Source organism: Carcharodon carcharias, chromosome 3 (genome assembly GCF_017639515.1).
Source record: "Carcharodon carcharias isolate sCarCar2 chromosome 3, sCarCar2.pri, whole genome shotgun sequence".
NCBI lineage: Eukaryota > Metazoa > Chordata > Chondrichthyes > Lamniformes > Lamnidae > Carcharodon > Carcharodon carcharias.
The window spans coordinates 42166048-42188611 of record NC_054469.1 but is presented as its reverse complement, the minus strand read 5'-3'; the positions used below and the strand labels follow the sequence as shown (position 1 = coordinate 42188611).

The following is a 22564-nucleotide window of genomic DNA, read 5'->3' as shown; positions in this document are numbered from 1 at the left end:
CTCTGCCATACAAAAATTTTGCAATGCCAAGCACACAGCACATTCATTGTGTGAAGGACCACAATAATTATAATGCAGCTAGCCTCAACAGAACTAAAACTGAAAAAGATGGGACTTACCTCCACTATGGCATTGACAGAAGTATCAGCACCAATAGAAAAATCACTACCTGGCATACTATTACTTATGGTAGCAGGCACAAGACACATTGGGATGCAAAACTCCTCAAGGCATACACGTGCATGATATAATTGCAGCAAAGATTCAAAAGCCTGGGTTTCCAGAACAAACATGATTTAGCACATTTTTTGAATATCACACTGTAGAGCATAGCTTACTATCACATTACTATAAATGTGAGGAGGGGTTTGGCTTCCCATCCGCAAACAGAAACTTCAAGCACAAGTGCATGCAAAGCGCCTGCAATCAACACAAATCTGCACAAGAAAGCTCACACAGAAGTAATGTCACCACAAAATAAATTTTGAGTATCAGTGAAGTCTACACAGGAGGAGTTGGGAGGGACATATAACAGCTCACAAATGATTAGATACAGGCTCAGGCAACACCATCATAATCTTGAAACTTAAATAAAAGTTGAAGTGTAATATTAAAATGGAGTGAGCAATTAATAGGATTTGCCTCACTTCGAATTTAAAATAGCATGTTTGAAACTTTGGCAGGTGGAACTCGTATGAATCAATTTTTTGATAACCAAATTAACAACAATGACAACTTGCATTTATGTAGCGCCTTTAATACAGGAAAACATCTCAAAGCAATTGGAAGTGTAATCAGGCAGGTTTACTCCAAGGCAAAGAGATATTAGGAGGAGCAACCAAAAAAATCAGCTAAAGGGGTAGCTTTTTAACTAGGATCTTGAAAAGAAAAACAAAGAGAGGGGAAGAGATTTAGGAAGGAAATTCCACCACTTCAGGCCCACACTGCTGAAGGGACAACCACAACTGCAGGAGTGAAAGAAGTGAGGGATCCATAAAAGGCCAGAGTTGGAGGAATGCAGTGCTCTTGGAGGTCTGTATGGCTGGAGGTGATACAGAGATAGGAAGGGGCAAGACCATGGAGGGTGGATGCCAGAGAGAACTTTAAATTTGAAGCACTGATGGACCAGTCACCAATGTAGATCGTGGAGCACTTGATTGAGCAGGACACCACGAGGGTTAGGATACCATTGTAGGTACCCTGTCTTGCTTTCTAAGCCAGGTCACTAAGTGAAGGATTACACCACTGTGAGTGATAAGAGAAGATTATGAGGGGCTTGGACAGGGTAGATAGGGAGTAGCTGTACCCTTTAGTTGAAGGGTCATTCACGAGGGGACACAAGTTTAAGGTGAGGGGCAGGAGGTTTAGGAGGGGATGTGAGGAAAAACGTTTTTACCCAGAGGGCAGTGACGGTCTGGAATGCGCTGCCTGGGAGGGTGGTGGACGCGGGTTGCCTCACATCCTTTAAAAAGTACCTGGATGAGCATTTGGCCCATCATACCATTCAAGGCTATGGGCCAAGTGCTGGTAAATGACATTAGGTAGGCGGGTCAGGTGTTTATCACGAGTCGGTGCAGACTCGATGGGCCGAAGGGCCTCGTCTGCACTGTGTGATTCTGCTTTCAGGGCCATAAAGTACCACCATCACTGGATGGCAAATGTGACTGAATTGGGTGGTGATTTTAGTGATGGTTAATTTTGCATTGGTGTTGAAAACTTTGGACAAATAAAGACTTACTGTTTCATTGTTTGATCTAAAAACATATTTATTATTTTAGGGTGTTGTTGGCCTGTGTATTTCCTATTGTTCTAAGATATATTAATGCTAATGCTGGGCATATTTATACCACATGGGCTGCAGGAGCTTAAGAAGGCAGCTCACCACCACCTTCTCAAGGGCAACTAGCGATGGGCAATAAGCACAATTTTGAAATAAATGCCATCCCATGAATGAATTTTAAAAAATTAAAGATCAACTTTAATATTTCTAAGGATTTGAGCTTAATGCTAGTGTAGTTTCAGGAAAATGAGAAAATGTTGCCTCATTAGCAGAAAACATACATGTGGTGATTAACATGCAACAAAACTAAAACAATTAACGAAAATTGTAACAGAGGTGATACACAGACAGGTATTGAAAGTTTTTTTAAGCTCTGCTGAATGCCTCAGTTTACCTACCTTGAACAATATCCAACTGCAACATCATCCACTAGCATTAACAATGGTCATACTGTTGTTTACACCACAAAAATCACCAGGTTGTTTTGGAGAAAACAAAGAAAAGGTTTCCTAATCACTTGGATTCCACTGAAAAGACTGACAGAAAAAGTACAATGGAGAGAACAAATTTTTTGGATGGAATGGACTGTTACCTATCCTAGCTGAATGTGTCAAACGTGCCTCAGTTGGTAGTGCACTCATCTCTGAGTCACAAGGTTCCAGACTCAAGTCTCACTCCAGGACTTGAGCACACAAATCAAGGCTGACACTCCAATGCAATACTGAGGGGAGTGCTGCAGCATTGGAGGTTCCATCTTTTGGATGAGATGTCAAATCAAGCCTGGCCTACCCTCTCAGGGGGATGTAAAAGATTACATGGCATTATTTCAAAGAAGAGCAGGGGAGTGTCCTGACAAATATTTATCCCTCAACCAATACCACAAAAACAGATAATCTGATCATTAATTATCTCACCATTGTTTGTGAAAGTTGCTATGCACAGATTGGCTGCTGTGTTTCCCAAATTACAACAGGGACTGCAGTTCAAAAGTACTTTGTTGGCTGTAAAGTGCTTTGAGATGTCTGGTATTTTTGAAAAGAGCTATGTAAATTTAAGTCTTTCGTTCTATTTCGGAGCAATGAGACACGTGGTCATGTTAATTTTGGTTTAAAAGTGGCCGGAGCGCCTTTTAATGAGGTCCTATTCAAAAGCATTAAATGAGGATTTGAAGATATAGTGGTTTTCAACGAAGTAAAGACTCATCGATATCACTTCAGAATTGCCAAGAACAGGAAGTCAAGTTCGCAGAGGCTTAAAAATTAGCTTCCCTGGCAGAAAGCTCTATATTGGAAGAAGTGAATTTGTTTATCCAAAAATAGAACTCAGCAGTCCACTGTGAAACACCAGTCAACAAGATTAAAATGGATGTAACTTTACATTTGTAAGGGAAGTGAGTGGTTTTGAACAACGGTTTGAACCCTGCTGATGCTAGCAGATAACAGATGCAGTTGAAATGATTGCTTGAACCATTGTGTTAGTTTTGCAATTGCACATTCCTAGACAGACTTACATCAGTTATGGCGTTCAGGGCAGTATCTGCACCAATGCTGAAGTCTGAACCAGGCACATTGTTGGAGACAGTGGCAGGAACCATAACCATGGGGATACAAAACTCATCAAACTTGGCACGTGCAGCTGAAAGTTCCAAAAGTCCCAGGTATGCCTGGAGGGCACATCCAGATTAGCTTGCATGTACAATAGTTAAATTAGAAACATGGCAAGGGCTAAAGGGGGAGCCACCTGTCACTCACACTCTCACATGAGGTGAAAATTACATAACACATATTTTAAACAGTAACATTCTGCATCTATTTTCATCATTTCAAGCTCCCAATGCAACCACCCAGCACTACTGTTCCTCCTTCAACTAGGAAAGCAGGTTAGGAGAGCAACAGGGACATCTCCATATGATTCACCAATAACCAAACCTGAGTAGCCAACAGAAGATATGATTCTATGGAGGAACAAAAAAAATAGTAGGTGGTGTTGTGGCTCAGGCAGTAGCACCCTTTTGTCACAATCCACATCCAGGTCCCACTCCAGAACTTGCTGGCCATGGAAGGAGCATTCGTGACACAGTTTAACAGGTTGAAAACCAGCCTGTTAATCCCTCCAACACTTTCCCACTCATCTACAAAGGAAAAAACAAGTGTGTGTGTGTGTGTGTGTAGATAGGAAACAAACAAACAAATGGAAAAATAAAATGACAAACCACTTGTCATCCTCCTGGAGTGCATCCAGTGCCATACAATGCTCCAACCATCATTCCAATGGGAACTGGTGCTGTGAAATAGACATGTGTGATACCCAGTCAAGACTGAAACTGAAATGCCATATTCTAGCTGGGTGGCAAACACTTGACTACTGGCACTACCAGCGCACCTTTGCATCATCAATTAAATGCATAGGCTTTGTTATATATTGGGCTCAAACTTCAGAGTTACATAAAATGTTACAACAAAGAAACAAGTCATTCAGCCTTCAGGTCTATGCCTGCGTGTATGCTCCAGAAAAGGCTTCTCCCACCTTATTTCATCTCAGTCTAGCAATTATTACATTTACTATGTTTTCATTTTTATTGTAAAACATGCAATGGTGCTGCTTTGCTGTCACCTAATAACCCATCAGAGACTAAAATGAAACCATCTTTTAAAATGACTTAGTCTAGCTTTGAAACCTCTTGACTTGCCTCCAATATTTCATTGACCACAAATACTGTAACAAGGTACTGAGAATTTGAAGCAAGAGCCTTATGCCATATACATTATAATAAACTATGCATGCATTTAAGTTCCATTAGTAATGTAAATTTGGGGTTTGCATGGCATGCAAACTGCTGGAGCAGCTGTCTTGCTGTTTATGCAATCACCTGATTCCTTTGATTAAATTTTTGCCTTGATACTCATTATCTTATTCTATACATACATTCTATAATCAAAATTTCCATTGCATCTAAAGAACAGAAAATATCCTAGGCAAAGGCCTTGCAATATATGTTAATTTTGCTGATTAAATATCAAAATGATATGAAATGATGCGACAGTGAATGGGCCAGTTAAGCCCATTAACAGTGCAATTGCCAGCTATTTTTCGTCGCCCATCCAACCTTACAGTTGGCTGACGGGCAAATCGGCCAGGTGGCCTTTACATTTTTCATCACTAATTTAATACTGTATCAAATATAGGATTAACATGGTCAACATCTTAAATTTTAAAAAGGTACAATTTTTACATGTATCCGTAGATGTGCAAAACTTGACATCTTGAAGGAAAACAAAATGCATGAATTCAGCTTAACATGGTTTCGGTATCAACTACTGGTGTTTTGATAGTTACTATTGATTTGAAAAATTTCAGACTTTCTAAGACACTTAGGCCTGAATTTTTAGCTCGGTGGACGGGCACAATCAGCGGGCCCGGGATTGGCCGGGAAACCAACCGCCGACGGCTATTGGTCCCTGACTGCGATTTCACGCTGGCCGGCCAATTAGCAGCCAGCCAGAGTGAAGCACACTATGAAAAGCACAGCGCTGCCGGGGTGGGGACAGGAGGGTGGGCGATGGCATCAGCGCGGACGCAGGCAGCTCTGGGAGAAAGCTCCCTGAAGGCAGGGAGCTGCAGACCCAAAAATGTTCCAATAAAATTTTAAAAAGCAACAAAAATTGTCCTAGCATCACAATCAGGCACCTGAAAATATAGATGATAAAAATGCTGCCCACAAATTTTTATTTGATTTCATAACGGAAACCTTACCCCGCCCTTGGATGAGGTTTCATGGGCTGCTTCCGGCTTCTGCGTGCGCCCGCCGGCTGAAATATCGCACGAGTGCACGATGACGTCAGAACTCTCACCTGATGTCATCGCACGTGAATTCATGCCCGACTGGGTCAGTCGCACGCCCACCCACCCAATCAACATAAAACTCAGCCCTTAAAATATTTGACAAAGGTTTTTTTTTGTTTAGCTGCCGTGCGACTTACTATTTTGCAACAAGATGTAGGAAAATTAATGGATGGGGCTCATCGCCTGAATTGGTCAATTAGGGTACAGCACACGACTGTTTATGTGACATCACAGCCAGTTTTCTGCTACACAGCACTCAGCAGGGTCAGTTATCCCAGCCAGAGTGCCTGCTGTATGATGATCAGGAAAAGACTTGAAGAGCATGATTTACTCAGCTGTACTATCAGTGTAGCTGTTTTCAGGATGGGATTTATTGAGGAATATTTGACCTTTGACAAATGAGTATTTTTTGTATATTTAGCAGATTTTTTTCATACAATTAGCAAAGCTTATGTTTGAGAATTATGTGTAATTTCAAACATAGGCACAGCGTTTTACCATGCTTCAGAATATAAAGAAATGCAGCACCTACCTCAAAGCCGCCAATCAGCAGAATAGCACTGATATTATGTGAACGTATTTGTTCAGCAATGGCTTCTGCATTCTTTGCAGGAAGGGTACTGTGGCGTATGAACAAATAAAATGCATCAGAAACGGGGCAACTGATTCATATCCAGTTGCAATGTATAACATGACAAATATTTACAGAACTGTGGCGAAATAAGCAACAATTCAAATATGGCTCCAATTATATATATTAATTTTGAAGGAGTTGAAACAGACATCCAGAGCAAGTGTAAGGTTGGTAGAGTGACCACACTCTTTCCACACCACACCACCCCTAGCCCTCCACCAAACAAAAAAATAGCCTTAAATCACTGAACCATTTTTAGGTTCTGGAGTCATTCGAATGCAACAAGCAAGTAGCAAAGAGGCACTCCGCTGCAGTTCATCAGTTGTGAGAGAACTAGGAATTCAGCTGAACCCCCTACACTCAGCCAGTTAATAGGTTGGGCCTCATCCCATGCCAAGTTCAAGCACGGTTAGACAGTATTTTATTTTGAAGCTCAGAAGGGAATTCCTGTCTTTCTTGAAACATAAAAATCAAAATTTTAAAAAAGAGAGACCTGGGTTCCTTTTCTTTCATAGTCACCTTAAAGCTATATAGGTTGCCCATTGCTTGGTGTACCCCATCCTCCGTACTTCAAATTGCAATCAGAGTTCTGTAATGACGTCAACCCTGTTCTGAATATAGAAACAGCGTCCTGCCTGAAATAGGGATGTTGTGCACCAGTTTACATGCTCAACATCGCATGTGGTGGGCCTTGGGCATCCAAGCTTAGCCAAGGTTCCCCCCCGGCACAATCCACCCCCAACAATTTTCCTCTGTAGACTGTTCTTAAGATTAAAAACAGGCAGGGCAGTGGAAACTCTTCTCCATTGTCTTTCAACATCAATTATGAATGAGCATTACTTCTACATTAATTTAAACACACAGGGCTTCACAATAACTCCGAAGCTCTACAGTCACCGTCATAATGCACAAAAATATTTTATGCTTTCCATCATTAATTATAAATGCCTAATGTGAACTGAAAACACAAAACTTATTTCAATTAACAGAAATGGTCAGGAATTATTTTCTTATATGCAAGAACACATTTGTAAAATTATTTGTTGTCTTGTGAGAATAGGTTGAGCAGGTTGGGCCTATACTCAATGTAGTTTAGAAGAATGAGAGGTGATCTTATTGAAACATAAAAGATTCCGAGGGGCTTGACAGGATAGATGCTGAGAGGATGTTTCCCCTCATGGGAGAATCTAGAACTAGGGGGAATAGTTTCAAAATAAAGGGTCTCGCCATTTAAGATGACGATGAGGAAGAATTTCTTCTCTGAGAGGATTGTTAGTGCTTGGAGTTCTTTCCCCAAGTGAGCAGTGGAGGCCAGGTCACTGAACTTACTGAAAGGCCGAGTTCGACAGATTTTTGATTGACAAGGGAGTCAATATTTATGGAGGAAAGGCAGGAAAGTGGAGTTAAGGTTCCAGCAGGTCAGCCAAGATCTTATCGAATGGCGGAGTGGTTTGAGATGCTGAATGGCCTACTTCTTAGGTAAATAAACCATTTCAATTGCGAAAAGAAAAATCTATAGACTCAAACTTCGATCACTATCTACCATATTGAACAGATCCCTTGCAGTGATAGTAAAGTCTATTTGAAATTGCATTGTAATCAGACTTTTTCTATTTCTCAAATGATGGCATTAAAGAATACCAATTTACATTTGTATTCACTCTGGATTAAATACATCCACACTGTTGTATTTACCGTTTAGTACCCAAAAGGGAACCGCCTTGGCCTATCCAGCCTCCAACATCGCCCCATTTAATTTCTTTGATCTGAAGGGAGAGGAGAAAATAAGTCATTTTAAATATTATGTATCTCTCAACTTTTCCTATTTTTTATATTGTTTTCTTGTCTTCAAACTCTCCCGTGCTAAGCAATGTTCCCCAGTTTTGAGGCAGAGCACGGAATCTGCTGCCATTCTTCAATCTCTGTTAGAAACCAGTTATCAGCAGCATGAAATTGGTCCAACACTGAACAGCCCTATGAGGAAGTCACTATGCTCAGTATTTACTTGACCGGAGTTTGAAAACTTGCTTTGTTCGTCTCATGGGAAATCTCAGCCATCAATGTATGTTCTGTGGTACATTAGGTTATTAAACAACTCCATGGGCAGTCATTTCCCGTCAGCGAGCCGGGGTGGGGTGGCGGGGGGGGGGGGGGGGGGGCCTGCCTGCTTGCCGACGTGTAAAATGATGTACGGTGACGTCGGATGGGTGTCCCGGTGTCACTGCGCATGATTTAGGTTCTCAGTTCGGCAAGTGCGCAACCAACTTGCCAAACTGTCAAAGGCCTATTAAGGCCTGTTATAAACTAATTAACTCAATTTAATGAGCTGCCTGTCCGAACTGAAGTTTGGCGTGCCGAGTGAAGAGCCCAGGCTACCTTCTCATTTTTCATGAATCCTCATTCACACGAGGTTTCATGAGCTGGTTTAAAATCTAATAAAAATTTATACATTTATTCTTTGACATTTCCCAGCTCATGTGATAGTGTCACACGAGGGGACATGCTTTAAAGGTTTAAAAATCCTTTATTTAAAAGTCTAAGACTGAAACAAATCTCCCTGAGGCACCTCCTGCCGGCACAGGGCTTCCGGGCGCATGTCACAATGGGTGGGCCTTAACTGGCCCACCCACGTAAAATGGCACCGCGGCCCTGATTGGGGGCGCCGATTGGGTCCATGCCCGCCCACGCACAACACAACCCCCCCCCCCCCCTCCCAAACCACCAAACGAATCTCTGGCCCATGTGTGAGTCTTTATCTGAAGTGCTCTCCATTATAGACTACTTCAGTTAAGGCAGTGCTATCTTACAAGTTATGGAGTCACATGTTTGTGACAACAATGCATATGAAAATGAACCATTTAGACCCTTCAAGCACCATCCCAGTTGAAGCTTCATTTTAAGTCTGAAAAGTAATGAATTAATCCACTTGAAAATCAATTTATAAAATTAACCAATTCTACATCCACCTGAAAGTATATTTACATAGTGTTATATTTCATGTTTAATCAGTCATGGCTCTTTCAAAAACATTGATGTCAGCAACCATCAGACCACTCCCTGCCAATTCCCCCACCCAAAGCTGTTACAGCAGTGGAAGCCTTAAACATGTGGGATATACCTTTCTTTGTATTAATGGAATAACTCAACTCTGACTCAAAGGCACTCAGTGATAAGAAATTGACTTAAAATAATCAGCTGTTCTTTAGAAAATGGTGATTGGTCCTTGACATAGTTGAAGACAGGTTCAAGGTAAAAATCCAGGATCACATTTAAATAGTGTGCGGAGCTGTATGGCAAATCTTCCACTCACATTACATAGGAATAAGAAATACAAGCAACTGAAACATTTCTCCCACTATTGGCGTCTCCTTCTGTAAACTGATCCACTTATGGCTTTAAGAAATCCGGAGTACACCAGTAATAATAACATTTCAATTAAGCTAAGTGGCAATGTCAAACAGATCAAACCTAAATGGCAGAGTGCGGTGCTGGCTTAAAAGTAAAGCCGCTATACAACAAGCATGTTGATTAAGTTAAAGTAAATGCTCAAACTATTTAAGTCTCCCTGATCAGTCAAAAGGACAGGAAGGTCTCTTCTTGGTTTACTACAGGATTTTGCTGAAAGCAACCTACATCTTACAGTCTGCCTGTTCAAACTGGTACACAATTCAAATTCTCAATGCTGTAACATGTTTTTCCTTATATAAAATATGTGGCATCAGTAATAGAGGTTGAAACACTTTAGTATAGCGTGATAATACACACAGTAAAGATCCCTCTTGTTCTAATCCACGAATATATCCTAACTCCAACCTCGCACCAACACCTATTCTGCATCAATGTGAATTTGCAATCTTGTGACAGGTAATTCTAGAGCTTTTTAATTGAGGCTGTCAATTCAGTATTAATTTGTGTTCAGTAGCATGTTTCTTCTCACTCTGCTGTTACAATGTGGGTGACATTGGCACAGATGTTATGTATTTCCCATCCCTAGTTACTCTAAGGAGATTTAAAAGTCAATAAACAGTATGGAAGTGATGTCACAGGGATTCCAGGCTGAGCAAAGGTGGCACCTTCCTTCCATAATGTCATCAGTAAACCAATTGGGATTTTAGGATAACCCAGCCATGTTCATTTTAGTGTCAGCCCTCAAATTATCACATTTATTCAACTCCATTTCACGGCTTAAAGTGAAAATTTGAACTCATGGCAGGAAAACAAATTGGACCTCGCTGCATTAATTGTATGAGTGTAAAACGGGCAAAAAGAGAATTTGGGAGCCAATGTTCCGATGCCCAAAGGGTATCCAAAAGATGTCTGACCAGATACTGGGTCAGGTGATTTTTCTGGCATGCCTGGTGGCCACATAGATATCTAAATAAAGGGTTAAAATACCCTGTTATTGGCATCCTCGCCAAAATCTGATATTGCAAAGCAGAATTCTTCATTGTTTGCTGGGTGATAGCCAACTAAAAGTAAGCTTTTATTACAAGCAAGTCATTGTTGCAGAGGCAGGAGGAGGAGTGCTGCCAGGCTTCAACGCATTCGCACTACATTCCTCCCCAATATTGCCACTCATGATACCATGTTACCTCTAACCGCCCCCATCCCAACATCCAATCCAAATTGAAAGTTTCTCAGTATATAGTATGTCTCCTAATTTCATGTCACCTGCATATTGGAATATAACAACTCTATTTCTTCATCAACATCATTGATATAGATGGTTAAAATTGAGGCCCCAGTACAGATTCCTGGCAACACTATTTGTCACATCCTGGCATTCAGAATAGAATCACTTTATCCCTATTCTCTGGGTCCTAACTCCCAACCAATATAGGCACCTGCATGTGGATTAGTTCACACTGTAAGACTAAAAGTTTATCTAATCTAAGAGAATGGACATCAAACTGTTTCCGATTTAAAACATTATTTGGGCAGGGATGGTGGTGGTGGTGTGGGCTGTGTAGCTGTAATGTCACTGGGCTAGGAATCTAGAGGCCCAGGCTAATGCTCTGGTGACATGGGTTCAAATCCCACCATGACAACTAATAAAATCTGGAATTGAAAGCTCGTCTCAGTAACAGTGACCATGAAACTAACATAGATTGTTGTAACAACCCATTTGCCTTACTAATACCCTTTAGGGGAGGAAATCTGCCATCCTTACCTGGTCTGGCTTGGCCTACATGTGACTCCAGGCCCAAAGCAATGTACTTGACTTTTAATTGCCCTCTGCAATGACCTGGCAAGTCACTCCGTTCAAAGTCAATTAAGAATGGGCAACAAACGGTGGTATTGTGTAAGAACTGGTTGCTCCATGATCTCTAATCGAAATTGTGGAAGTTAGAAGAAATCTTACATGAATAATTGATTTATTCTTTCATGGGATGTGGGCATTGCTGGCAATGGTGGCATTGCCAGCAATGCCCACATCCCATGAAAGAATAAATAAATTATTCATGTAAGATTTCTTCTAACTTCCACAATTTCGATTAGAGATCATGGAGCAACCAGTTCCTACACAATACCGATGCTATTTTGAAAACAGTTTCCGGGGGCTGCACGGAAGTAGCAGTATCAGATGATTGATCCTCCCACAAATAGTTAATTTAAGCAGTGGGTGTGCAAACTCAATCTCCATCACTCCAAGGTACAGCACCTCATTTTTCTTAAGTGCAGCACCAATATTCCACCCTAAAATGTCCCATTTTAAGTGTTCTAACTGAGGGAACCACCCTACCCACCCCCCCCCACCAACCCCACCACGCTACATCCTCCCCCCCCCAATCCCTCAATCCTCCAGCCCTGGTAACTGCATCAATATGAACAGTTTGAATAAATGGCCAGACATTTGTTTTTCCCAGGTGGCCTCATCACGAACACTTGGCTGAGCTCAAAGAATGACAAATGGAACCAGCTCAACAAATCTGTTTAATTGGTTGTAAGGAAGAGTGCTAGCTTTGTCTGACTGACATCTTTATCACGTTGTAATAACAATATTCTTCTTTGAAGAGGATTTTCAATGCCTGTGTATTTATTTGGACAAGATTAAGAGGTGCAATGTGGATTAAAGTTTTTCTCAATGGCACTTTCCCTCCCTGTGTTTGATTGCCCCTCTTAGCTTCTTATAAAGCTGTCAATGTTTTTCAAAGGTGAATACATAATTGTTTTTTTGATTCCCAACTCAAAACTAGAGTCCCCCTGTGGTTAACACCTCCTCTGAGATGCCATGAGCCATGTTTCCTAATAGAAGGGATCCAATTCCACCAAAATCATGGGGCGGGAGGAGGGGTTTGAAATCCCCATCCCACAATGGAGCCGGCAAAGGGAAGAATGCTACCTGCAGGCTTGCCACCCTCTTCCTTATTCTGCACCAGCAAAAGTCGGTGGAAACCAGCTCGGCCTGACTCCACAAAAATTCAGGGGCAGAATTTTCCCCCCGTGCGCTCCCTGTCTATCCCCAATGATAATTGCATCAGTAGTTCATTTTAATTTAATCGCCATTATGCACACTGCATTTTATAATTGATTTTATACAGTGCTCAAGTAGAAACACAAATGGTTTGAAGGTGGAAAAACAGATCTCAATATCTTAAAAGAACATGGGTTGTAATGTGGCTTTTGAAGGTAAGGAGAGAATTAACAAAGTGAAGTGGTCACGCAATTAGCTTACTATGTTTCAATTTAGCACTGTATTAGGAGTGACATGGTATCAAGCATGATTTCTAGGATCCGCAGTTTTTTGTTTTTATATCTTTTTGTTTTTATCTCTTATGGTATCAAGCAATGTTGACGTTTGGTTTCTACGAAAGTGACGCTTATATAGATGCGCTCAAAATATTTTCTTGGAGGGGGACACTCAGTACAACCTTACAAATGTATGAAAATTGTCCTATTACCTTAAACGTGATATTACAATCATTTTATTTCGATAAAACAAGCAGCTTCTTCTGGTATAGCTATTATCACAAGATATGATGAAAATATCTGGAGCTGAATAGGTGTTTGACTGTTGTGTCCCCACGATAGTTCCAAACCTCCTTGTATATAGTCACAAGTTTACAAACTTATGCAAAATTGAAAGATTCCAAAAACCAGTGTAATTCATTCATTTTCCTTTGGAGTGCATGCAAGATGATTCTTTGTTTCATGTCCTTTCTTTAAAATATTGGCAATACCCATTTCAAATAGATGAAATACCATGCTACATAAACAAGTTTAGAGAATTAGGTAACTCACCTGCCCTTTTATAAAACCATCAAACCCATCAGTCACTGCCAACATCTTGTGACCTTGGGAAATGCCAGTTCTCACTGCAGAGCGAACAGCTGCATTCATACCAGCTGCCGGAGCTCCCACGTTAAGGACTGCCACATTGAAATTGCTCTGAGGGTTAAAAAAAGAGGGAAAGAAGGGGGGTCAGGTTGGACTTTTAGATATCCATGCACCGGACAGCACACATCATGATTTGGTGTATTTGAGCACTTTACAGTTTCAGCAACCCATCGTACCATATTATGAAGTATTTACAGCAAAGAAACAGATCCATGCCAGAGTTTATACTCCAGAGGAGCCTACTCCCACCCTTCTTCATTGAAGTATCTATTCCTTTCTTCATCAGTTGCTTATCAAATTTCCACTTAAATGCATCTTTGCTATTTGCCTCAACTATTCTTGTGATGGCAAGTGTCACATCCCAACCACTTTTTGGGTAAGAAAGTTTCTTCCGAAATTTCCATTTGATTTCTTAGAGAATGTATGAGAATATTGATGGCCTCTAGATTTGTCCTTCCGCACAACTGGGAACATCCTAGAAAAACTCAGCAGGTCTGGCAGGATCGGCGGAGAAGAGCACAGTTGACGTTTCGAGTCCTCATGACCCTTCAACAGAACTAAGTAAAAAATAGGAAAGGGGTGAAATATAAGCTGGTTTAAAGGGGGGGAGGAGGTAGTGTTGTTGGGACAAGAAGCCAGTAATAGGTGGAGATAATCAAAAAATGTCACAGACAAAAGGACAAAGAGGTGCTGAAGGTGGTGATATTATCTAAAGGAATGTGCTAATTAAGGGTAGAAAGCAGGACAAACAAGGTACAGATAGCTCTAGTGGGGGTGGGGTGAAGGAATACTAAAAAGCCTAAAAGGTAGAGATAAAACATGGGTGGAAATACATTTAAAAATAATGGAAATAGGTGGGAAAAGAAAAATCTATATAAATTATTGGAAAAAACAAAAAGAAGGGGGAAGAAACAGAAAGGGGACAGGGATGGAGGAGAGAGCTCATGATCTAAAATTGTTAAACTCAATATTCAGTCCGGAAGACTGTAAAGTGCCTAGTCGGGAGATGAGGTGCTGTTCCTCCAGTTTGCGTTGAGCTTCTCTGGAACAATGCAGCAAGCCAAGGACAGACATGTGGGCATGAGAGCAGGGTGGAGTGTTGAAATGGCAAGTGACAGGGAGGTCTGGGTAATGCTTGTGGATAGACTGAACATGTTCTGCAAAGCGGTCACCCTGTCTGCATTTGGTCTCGCCAATGTAGAGGAAATCGCATTGGGAGCAATGAATGTAGTAGATTAAGTTGAGGGAAGTGCAAATGAAATGCTGCTTCACTTGAAAGGAGTGTTTGGGCCCTTGGACAGTGAGAAGAGAGGAAGTAAAGAGGCAGGTGTTGCATCTTCTGCGGTTGCATGGGAAGGTGCCATGGGAGGGGGTTGAGAAGTAGGGGTTGATGGAGGAGTGCACCAGGGTGTCACAGAGGGAATGATCCCTACGGAATGCCGCCAGGGGGGATGAAGGGAAGATGTGTCCTTTTGTCCTTTTTGTGCCCTCTCCGGTGCCTCTATATCTTTTATATAACATGGCGGCCAGAATAATACACAGTACTCAAGTGATGGTCTGACCAAGGTTCAGTACACGTTTAGCATGACATCTTTACTTCTTTATTCTATCCTTCTAGAAATAAACCCTAAAATTGTGAAAGGCTGGCGCTACCTCATAACTCTTAACTCCCTTGTTTATCAAAAATCTAACTCAGCCTTGAATATATTTAATGATCAGCCTCCGCTGCTGTCTGGGGATGAGGTTTTCACAGACTAATGACCCTCAGAAAAAAATTCCCCTTATCTCAACCATAAATGGGAGACCCTAATTTTTAAACTGTGACCTCTGGCTCTAGTCTCTCCCACAAGGGGAAATATCTTCCAGCATCCACCCTGTCAAGTCCCCTCAGAATCTTACATGTTTCAATAAGATGGCCTCTCATTCTTCTAAGCTCCAATGGGTAGAGGCCTAACCTGCTCAACCATTCCTCATAAGATAACCTCTTCATCCTAGGAATCAGTTGAGTGAACCTTCTCTGAACTGCTTCTAATGCAATTATATCCTTTCTTAAATAAGGTGACCAAAACTGTATACAGTACTCTAGATACAGTCTCACATACATCATGTGGAGCAAAACATCCCTACTTTTATATTCAATTCCCCTTGCAATAAATGACAACATTTCATTTGCCTTCCTAATCACTTGCTGCACCGGCATACTAACTTTTTGTGATTCATGTACCAGAAAATCCAGATCCCTCTGACTGTAGAGCTCTGTAGTCACTCTCCATTCAAATAATATACTGTTTTTTCTATTCTTCCTGCCAAAGTGGACAACTTCACATTTTCCCACATTATGCTCATCGATCAAAATTTTTTGCCCACTCACTTGCCCAACTAAATCACTCTATAAACGCTTATGTCCCATTTCTCCCATGCTAATCTTTCAGCCACGCATTTAACTCCCTAACCTTACTTACCCTACACCAATTTGCTCATGGCTCAGGTAATAATCCAGAGATTACCACCTTTGAGACTCTGCTTTAAAAAAAAAATTAGCCCCTAGCTGCTCATACTCCCTACGTAGAAACATTTTCCTAGTCCTACCAATGTTGTTGGCACCGGCGTGGACCATAATCACTGGATCCTCTCCGTCTCAATGCAAATTCCTCTCCACACCAGAGCAGAAGCCCCAAACCCACAGCCACAAGCAGGCAACGCAGCCTGCTGAACTCGCGCTCTTGGCTACAGAGAACAGTGTCTACTGCCTTCATTATACTGACTTCTACTACCGCTACATTCCTATTTACTCCTCCCACTCAAATGGCTTCCTGTACCAGGGTACCATGGTTGGTTTGCTCATCCACCCTGCAGTCCCTGCTCTCATCCAAACAAGCTGCAAGAACCTCAAATCTGTTGGACAACTGCCAGAGCGGAGGCTCCTCCACTTGTAACTTCTTGATCCTCATATCTGCCTCATGCACAGTCTCACACACACGTCTCATGGCTTGAACACATGGACAGTTATTCAACCATAACAGTCACACCATCCAAAAAGATTGCACCACACTCCCTGACACTCAAGGTGGTGCATAACCACGGGTATCAGCACCTAAACAGCAGAGGACAGGCATGGGTGCAAGTCTACCCCACTGGAGGAAATGGTGGTTGCCATCACTAGAGCAGTCATGGCTGTGGATGGCGCATGCCTATTGTTGGTTTGTCCTAGTGTTCCTAATCAGTGCTATGCCAGTGGCTGCAGTATGGTTAGTGGAATGCTGCTGACCTTCAGTGGGAAAGACTGCAGGTAGTCTTGCAGGATAACCTCGAGCAAGTATGGCTGTAGAAACCACGTGCAAAATCATCAAAGCATAAAACCATCCCACCTAATCCTCCTTCTCACATCCCAATTCTACCTCATCTCTCAATTTCTTATTTCCAAACTGGAGAAGGTATAAGAATGCATCACATGCTTTCTTGCCCTTCCCTCATCATAACTCTATCCTTCTAGCTTTCTCTTTTCAGATATCCAAGAGCTGCAGCCCTTGGCTAGGCAGTGGAGGAGGAGCAGGAAAACACTGAAGAAGAAGAAGCACCATCACTCGCTCTCAAACTCAACCACCAGCTCAGAAACAGGCATTGCAAATACTTTAGAGAGTCACTTGGAGGTGGATCTACATGCTGGCAAACACCGGGAATGAGTTATCTCTAGCAAGGGAAAGGAGAAGGGCAATGCAGGTGCCAGGTTGCCAGGGTGAGGTCACAGAGGAGATGTGCGGCAGTGGACTCAGAGGAGGATTTTGATTAGGCAGCATACAGGAGAAAGCTGATGGGTATGTACACTGAAATGTTTGGTGCATTGGCAGGCTTGCCAGGAAGTCTGCAATCAACATCAAAGAACACGGAGGAGTCCAACACAGGGTTTTGTGCAGAGCTTGGAGCCCATCCTTTCCAGCACAAACGTGATGGACAACTCGATTCCCACACTCGTGCACCAAACCATTATGTCGCATTTGATGGTCGATGTCTCAGCTTCCATTCCAGCATAAACTGCAGCCTCCCATTGTCTGAGTGCTGCAGCGGAAGCTCAGACTGAAGCCGTGCAAGGTCAGATCTGCCATAGTAACTCAGGTTACTTTCACGCAAGCTCAGCTTCTTGCAATCATAGCTGAAGAAGTGCTTGCAGGGTGTCATAGCAACATAGCAATCTTTAACAAATTACTAGGATTGCTGAGACACCTCACCCGGGAGACTGATAGTGGCATCATGGAGCACAAACTTGCTCTCCTCTCTCAGAATGACAGCATTTAACCTTTCACCACCGACACACTTGTTGCCTGTCAGCTAGCCAACAAAGCCTCCTATTGTAAATAAACACTTTGAATGTACTATACATTGGCTCAAAGCATCTGCTATAAAAGCAAAGAGCAACAGAAGGGAAGATCAATAGAAGACTACATAACATTGAAAGGAGCTTTTATTTTATAATGAGAGCTCAAGATGGTAAAGGCACAAAAACATTTTAGAAAGAGAATCACCAAAGTACTGTCAGCTGTGCAAACTGAGCCTTGGCCCTAGTTTGTATTGCACAGAAACCTCTAACAATGTTATATTTACACACTCCATCTCAGAGGTCCTATCAGATTTTAACAAAATAGATAAGTGCCAAATTGGTTCCCGCCGAAAATCACAACATTGCAGGTGGAAAAAGCAGGGAGGTGGGGGTAGATTTTGACATTGTGCGAAGTGTAAAATGGATGAGCAAGTTATCAGTTAATTTCACATCAGTCCCGACTCATACTTCCATTGAGTTCACTGGAAATGAAAATTGATACAGACATAAAATGGGTCACTGCTTTACCTGTTTTACACTATAGCATAAAGACCTTACTGTCTTTTAGAAATAGTATTCTTGTGTCACTGTGATTCTCAATACATTGGACTTACAGGAAGCTGCTCTCCTTCTGGTTTCTTGTGTGCCAACGACTTATAAGTGTTTAAATTGTTCTCAAAACTCCTGCAGACATAAATGACAAACAAAAATAAATAAGCATAGACTAGACTCATTTCAAGACTAGATAATGAAAGATAAGTCAACATTATTGGTGTCAACCATATGGTAACTACATCCATTGTGCTGTAAATTTAAAAGAATACATTATACTAATGGAATGAGAAAAAAATACGTTTTCTGATTATTGATAATGCCTGAACTAACTGAAAAATAGAAGCCACATTTTCAATATAGATTTAATTCGGCTACAAGCACCTCCATGAATAGGATAAAACTAAAAACTAGGCCACCTATGAGTTGTCAGATCCGTCGAATTTAGTTAAGTTGCTATTTTGCTATTACTTAGCTTTGCACTGTTCACTTTACAGTCCAGTCTTAAGAATGTGTATACTATGTCAGATTCTATGAATAGTCCAGGGGTGTAAGCTGCTGGTCTGCATGATGGAGGGGATATAGATCAGGAAGCTAATCTCATTGTCAAGCAAGATGCCAGGATTGCAAGCAGTCTGGTTCAGCCTGAATGTGTGACTGGGGAGAGTGATGGAATTTGTGGCGAGCGAATTCATGGCAAAGCAATAGTGGGCGGCTGTGGTGCGAAAAAACAACTGGCTAGATCTTCCTAATGTTTAACAGAAAGAAATTCTGGTGCAACCAGGATTGGGTTTTGAACAAGCCATCTGACAGCATACAGGCAGCAGAGGAGCTGAGTGAGTTTGTGGTGAAGTATTATCAGCATACATGTGGAACCTGAAGTCATGACTTCTATTCTGTGTAAAATTGTGTATTTGCACCTTCTTAATATATTTTATTGTATAAATAACCAGTAAACACTAATGAAAAATTACTTATTAATCCCATTAGAGTAAACTTATATGAACATTGCACCCTGCAAAGTTTTCAACAGACCCAAATGAACATTTTTATTGATAATAATTGTGTATAATAAAATTGACGTGATAAAATGCAAGCTATCTTTCTCCATGAATATATTGATGAAAGACATGACGCAGTGAGCCTACAGGATGAAGAGTGAGAGATTCTTTGACTGTGGAAAGAAGTATTGCTGCCATGTCATGTAATCAGGAAATAAGACTGACAGAGGGGAAAATAAACAACATGACACACATTTATCTAAATCAGGCAAACTATGCAGGTTCATTTATATTGGACAGTATTTAATAGAGGCAATGGGGGTCTTGCCTGACAGCTGGAGAGCCGATGAGAACCCTTGCATCACCTCTTTCAGGGAATTAAGTGTCACTCAAGCACTTAACTGGATAGTGGTAGGCCTATCCTGGGATCAAGTTCTCCTGGTGCAGAAGTCCCACACACTGAGAGCTGTCAACTAATTGGAGGCTCTTCACAAACTGGTAATGTCACCAAGAAGGCAGTGGTTGCTGCCAGTACTACACTCATCCAAGCCTAGGAACATGGGTGGACCCGGGCAGGCCCGGGCAGGGGTGAGCGATGAAAGGTGAAGGGTCACAGAATGGAGGTCATGGGGGAGGGGGTGTTGTCAGCAAGGGCAGAGGCTGTCTCATTGGGCACCATCCTTCCCAATGCCGGGTCCCTCAATCCGGCACTGAGTGACTTAGAACTAGGGACCCACCTCACACCCCCAGAAACCCACAGCCAAGACCAAAATGGTTTGCTATTTTGGGCTCCCCACATGGCAAGTCCCTCACCCAGAAGACCTAGGCCCTTAAATGGGCATTAATTGCTTACTTAAGGGCCTCAATTGGCAGTGGGGAAGGGAGGCCATCCATCAGCCTTCCCGGCACAAATTTAATGGCGGTAGAAGCGGGAAGGTAGAGGGTTCCCCACCCGCCACCCTCTCACCTGATTAAAGTCCCTTGCCACAAGGGTGGGCATAAAATTCCTCTCTTATTTCCAAACATAAATATAAACTATAGCTGGCTTGATGTCACATTGCTTTAAGATAAAGTTAATACATAGGCAAGCTCAAAAGTCTGAAGACCAGTGTGGGGGTGGGAGGAGGAGGGGCGCTTATGTCAGTGCAGGCGAGCTCTGGATGAAAGCTCCTTGAAGGCAGAGAGCTGCCTCAGGTTGCTGAAGACCTGGAAAACCAAACATGAAAGTTTCAGAAGCTGAAAGAAAGTGTCTATACATTGTTATAAATCACCTGAAAATTTAGCTACTGAAAATGCTCTACACAGAAATTTATTTATATTTTGTTTCATCATCTGTGGATGAGGTTTGAGGAAAAATGCAAAGACCGCCTAGCGCAAAAGTCGGAAGTGTTCCCACCGATGGAAATATCGCGCGAGCAGTGGATGATGTTTAGACGCTTGCACAAAGTCATCTCGCGTCCGATTGGGTCAGGCACGCGCCCACCCACCGACCTAAAAATTCTGCTCATTAAATTGCAGCTGGAGCCAAACCTCATTAATTGGTCTTCGAAAGATTCAAAAGGCCTCTGAAAGATAGTGCAGTTAAACTATGGGAGAAATATGATGGATTATCAGAATATCCTGAAGTTGATTAAGCAATTAGGTTAATTTGGTTGTATGACTTGTGCAACACTATCAAGGCAGCATTTATTGCTCAACCTTGTCAATCACATAATGGAGACAGACCAGTTACGGATGCCAGGTTATATTCCCTGAAGCACATTAATAAACATGAGCCAATTGGGATTTTATCACAATTCAGCAAATCAATTTTTGAGATATTGGGATATAAATTCCTGTCCCCTGGGTTGCTAGTCCAGTACCTTAACCACTAGGCTATTGAACTGTCAACTGAATGCCAATCCAACTGCATACAACAACATTTAATCACAACATTTATGTATACCATATTATTAGTCTCTAGGTAAACTGCAACTAGGCAGTTTTGTACTGCCTATCACAGCAGAGAAATTGTGCTAGAGAAGTTGGGCTTATGTGTCAACTGTGGCTAATGTGTCCCTAGATCTTCTATGATAGACATTCTTGCAGCTGGTACTTGTCTTGGTGAAAGAGGTGCCTATCAAGCTGGCTGCTTTATCCTGGACTGTGTCAAATTTCGTGGGTGTGGTTGGAGCCACATTCATCCAAGCAAGTGGAGAGTATTCCATTACACTCCTGACTTGTGCCTTGTAGATATTGGGCAGGCTTTGGTGAGTCAGGAGCCGAGTTACTCGTCACTGTTTCTATATCTTGCTTGTTTGTAGAAATGGTTCTGCCTCATGCAACAATTCAGCAGATCACCTGTAGGGGTATAAAATTGTTACAATGTTCATATTTGAATATATATGATATTGCAAGATAGCCACAATATTAAAGATGATAGTCATTGTTTCATTTGTTTAGAGCACAAAAAGGACTTTTGCTGTGGAGAATTTACAATTAAAGATTGGCAAGCGTATTAAAACCTTTTAAAAATGTCTAATTACAAAAATACAGCTAGCTAACGTTCTCCTTACCGAATTCAGCAGTAGGCTCCAATAAGAAATTCGCATCATTCTTCCTGGTTAGATTTTTCTCAGCTCATTTGTTTGGTGGATCAGCACGCCTTTCTCTGCCCTCATCCTTTTGCAAATTTCAGTCTCAAATTCTGCATTTTATTTTTTCAATAGTTCTCTGCAGATTTGTACAAGCGGTCCGCTATCTAGTGGTCAACACCGATGGCCTGGTTTGATTTCTTAAAAACACACTCCTTTTCTTTTTTCACATCATGGTACAAGAGAGATCCATTCCAGGCAAGTGTAGCTGAGAGCATTTAGACTCAGTTCCCATGTTTCTCTAACTGATTCCAAGAAGCTGCAATCAGGCTTAGGTCAAAGACGCTCATTTTCTTTGATAAATGCTAGAAATGTGAATAATTTCAACAAGCTTCTCACTGGATATCATAAATTAACCTAGCAGAAAATTAAAATCCAATGGAGCCAAATGCAGCACAAATTAGTTCAGTGATAATTGTGGGAAGTCATCATCAATCCATTTTAAGTGCAGAAAATGTTAGAAAAAAA

General features: G+C 41.7%; 1 protein-coding gene across 7 annotated transcripts in view; it reads right to left on the bottom strand.

Annotated features, from left to right (window-relative positions):
* The window catches only part of pfkpa (phosphofructokinase, platelet a), a 127971-nt gene that overhangs the window by 23199 nt on the left and 82208 nt on the right, over window positions 1–22564 (bottom strand). For 6 of the 7 annotated variants that reach the window (XR_005942559.1, XR_005942560.1, XM_041183332.1 and 3 more), the window contains 5 exons: window positions 18525–18594; window positions 13500–13646; window positions 7953–8023; window positions 6156–6243; window positions 3291–3443 (listed from right to left, as the gene is read on the bottom strand). Coding sequence is in view for 5 of the 7 variants with exons in the window: in XM_041183332.1 (XP_041039266.1) it covers window positions 3291–3443; window positions 6156–6243; window positions 7953–8023; window positions 13500–13646; window positions 18525–18594 (529 nt within the window). In the remaining 2 variants the exon portion in view is untranslated. Of the gene's footprint in view, window positions 1–119; window positions 273–3290; window positions 3444–6155; window positions 6244–7952; window positions 8024–13499; window positions 13647–18524; window positions 18595–22564 lie in introns of all 7 variants that reach the window. The other variant, XM_041183336.1, reaches the window with a different exon arrangement.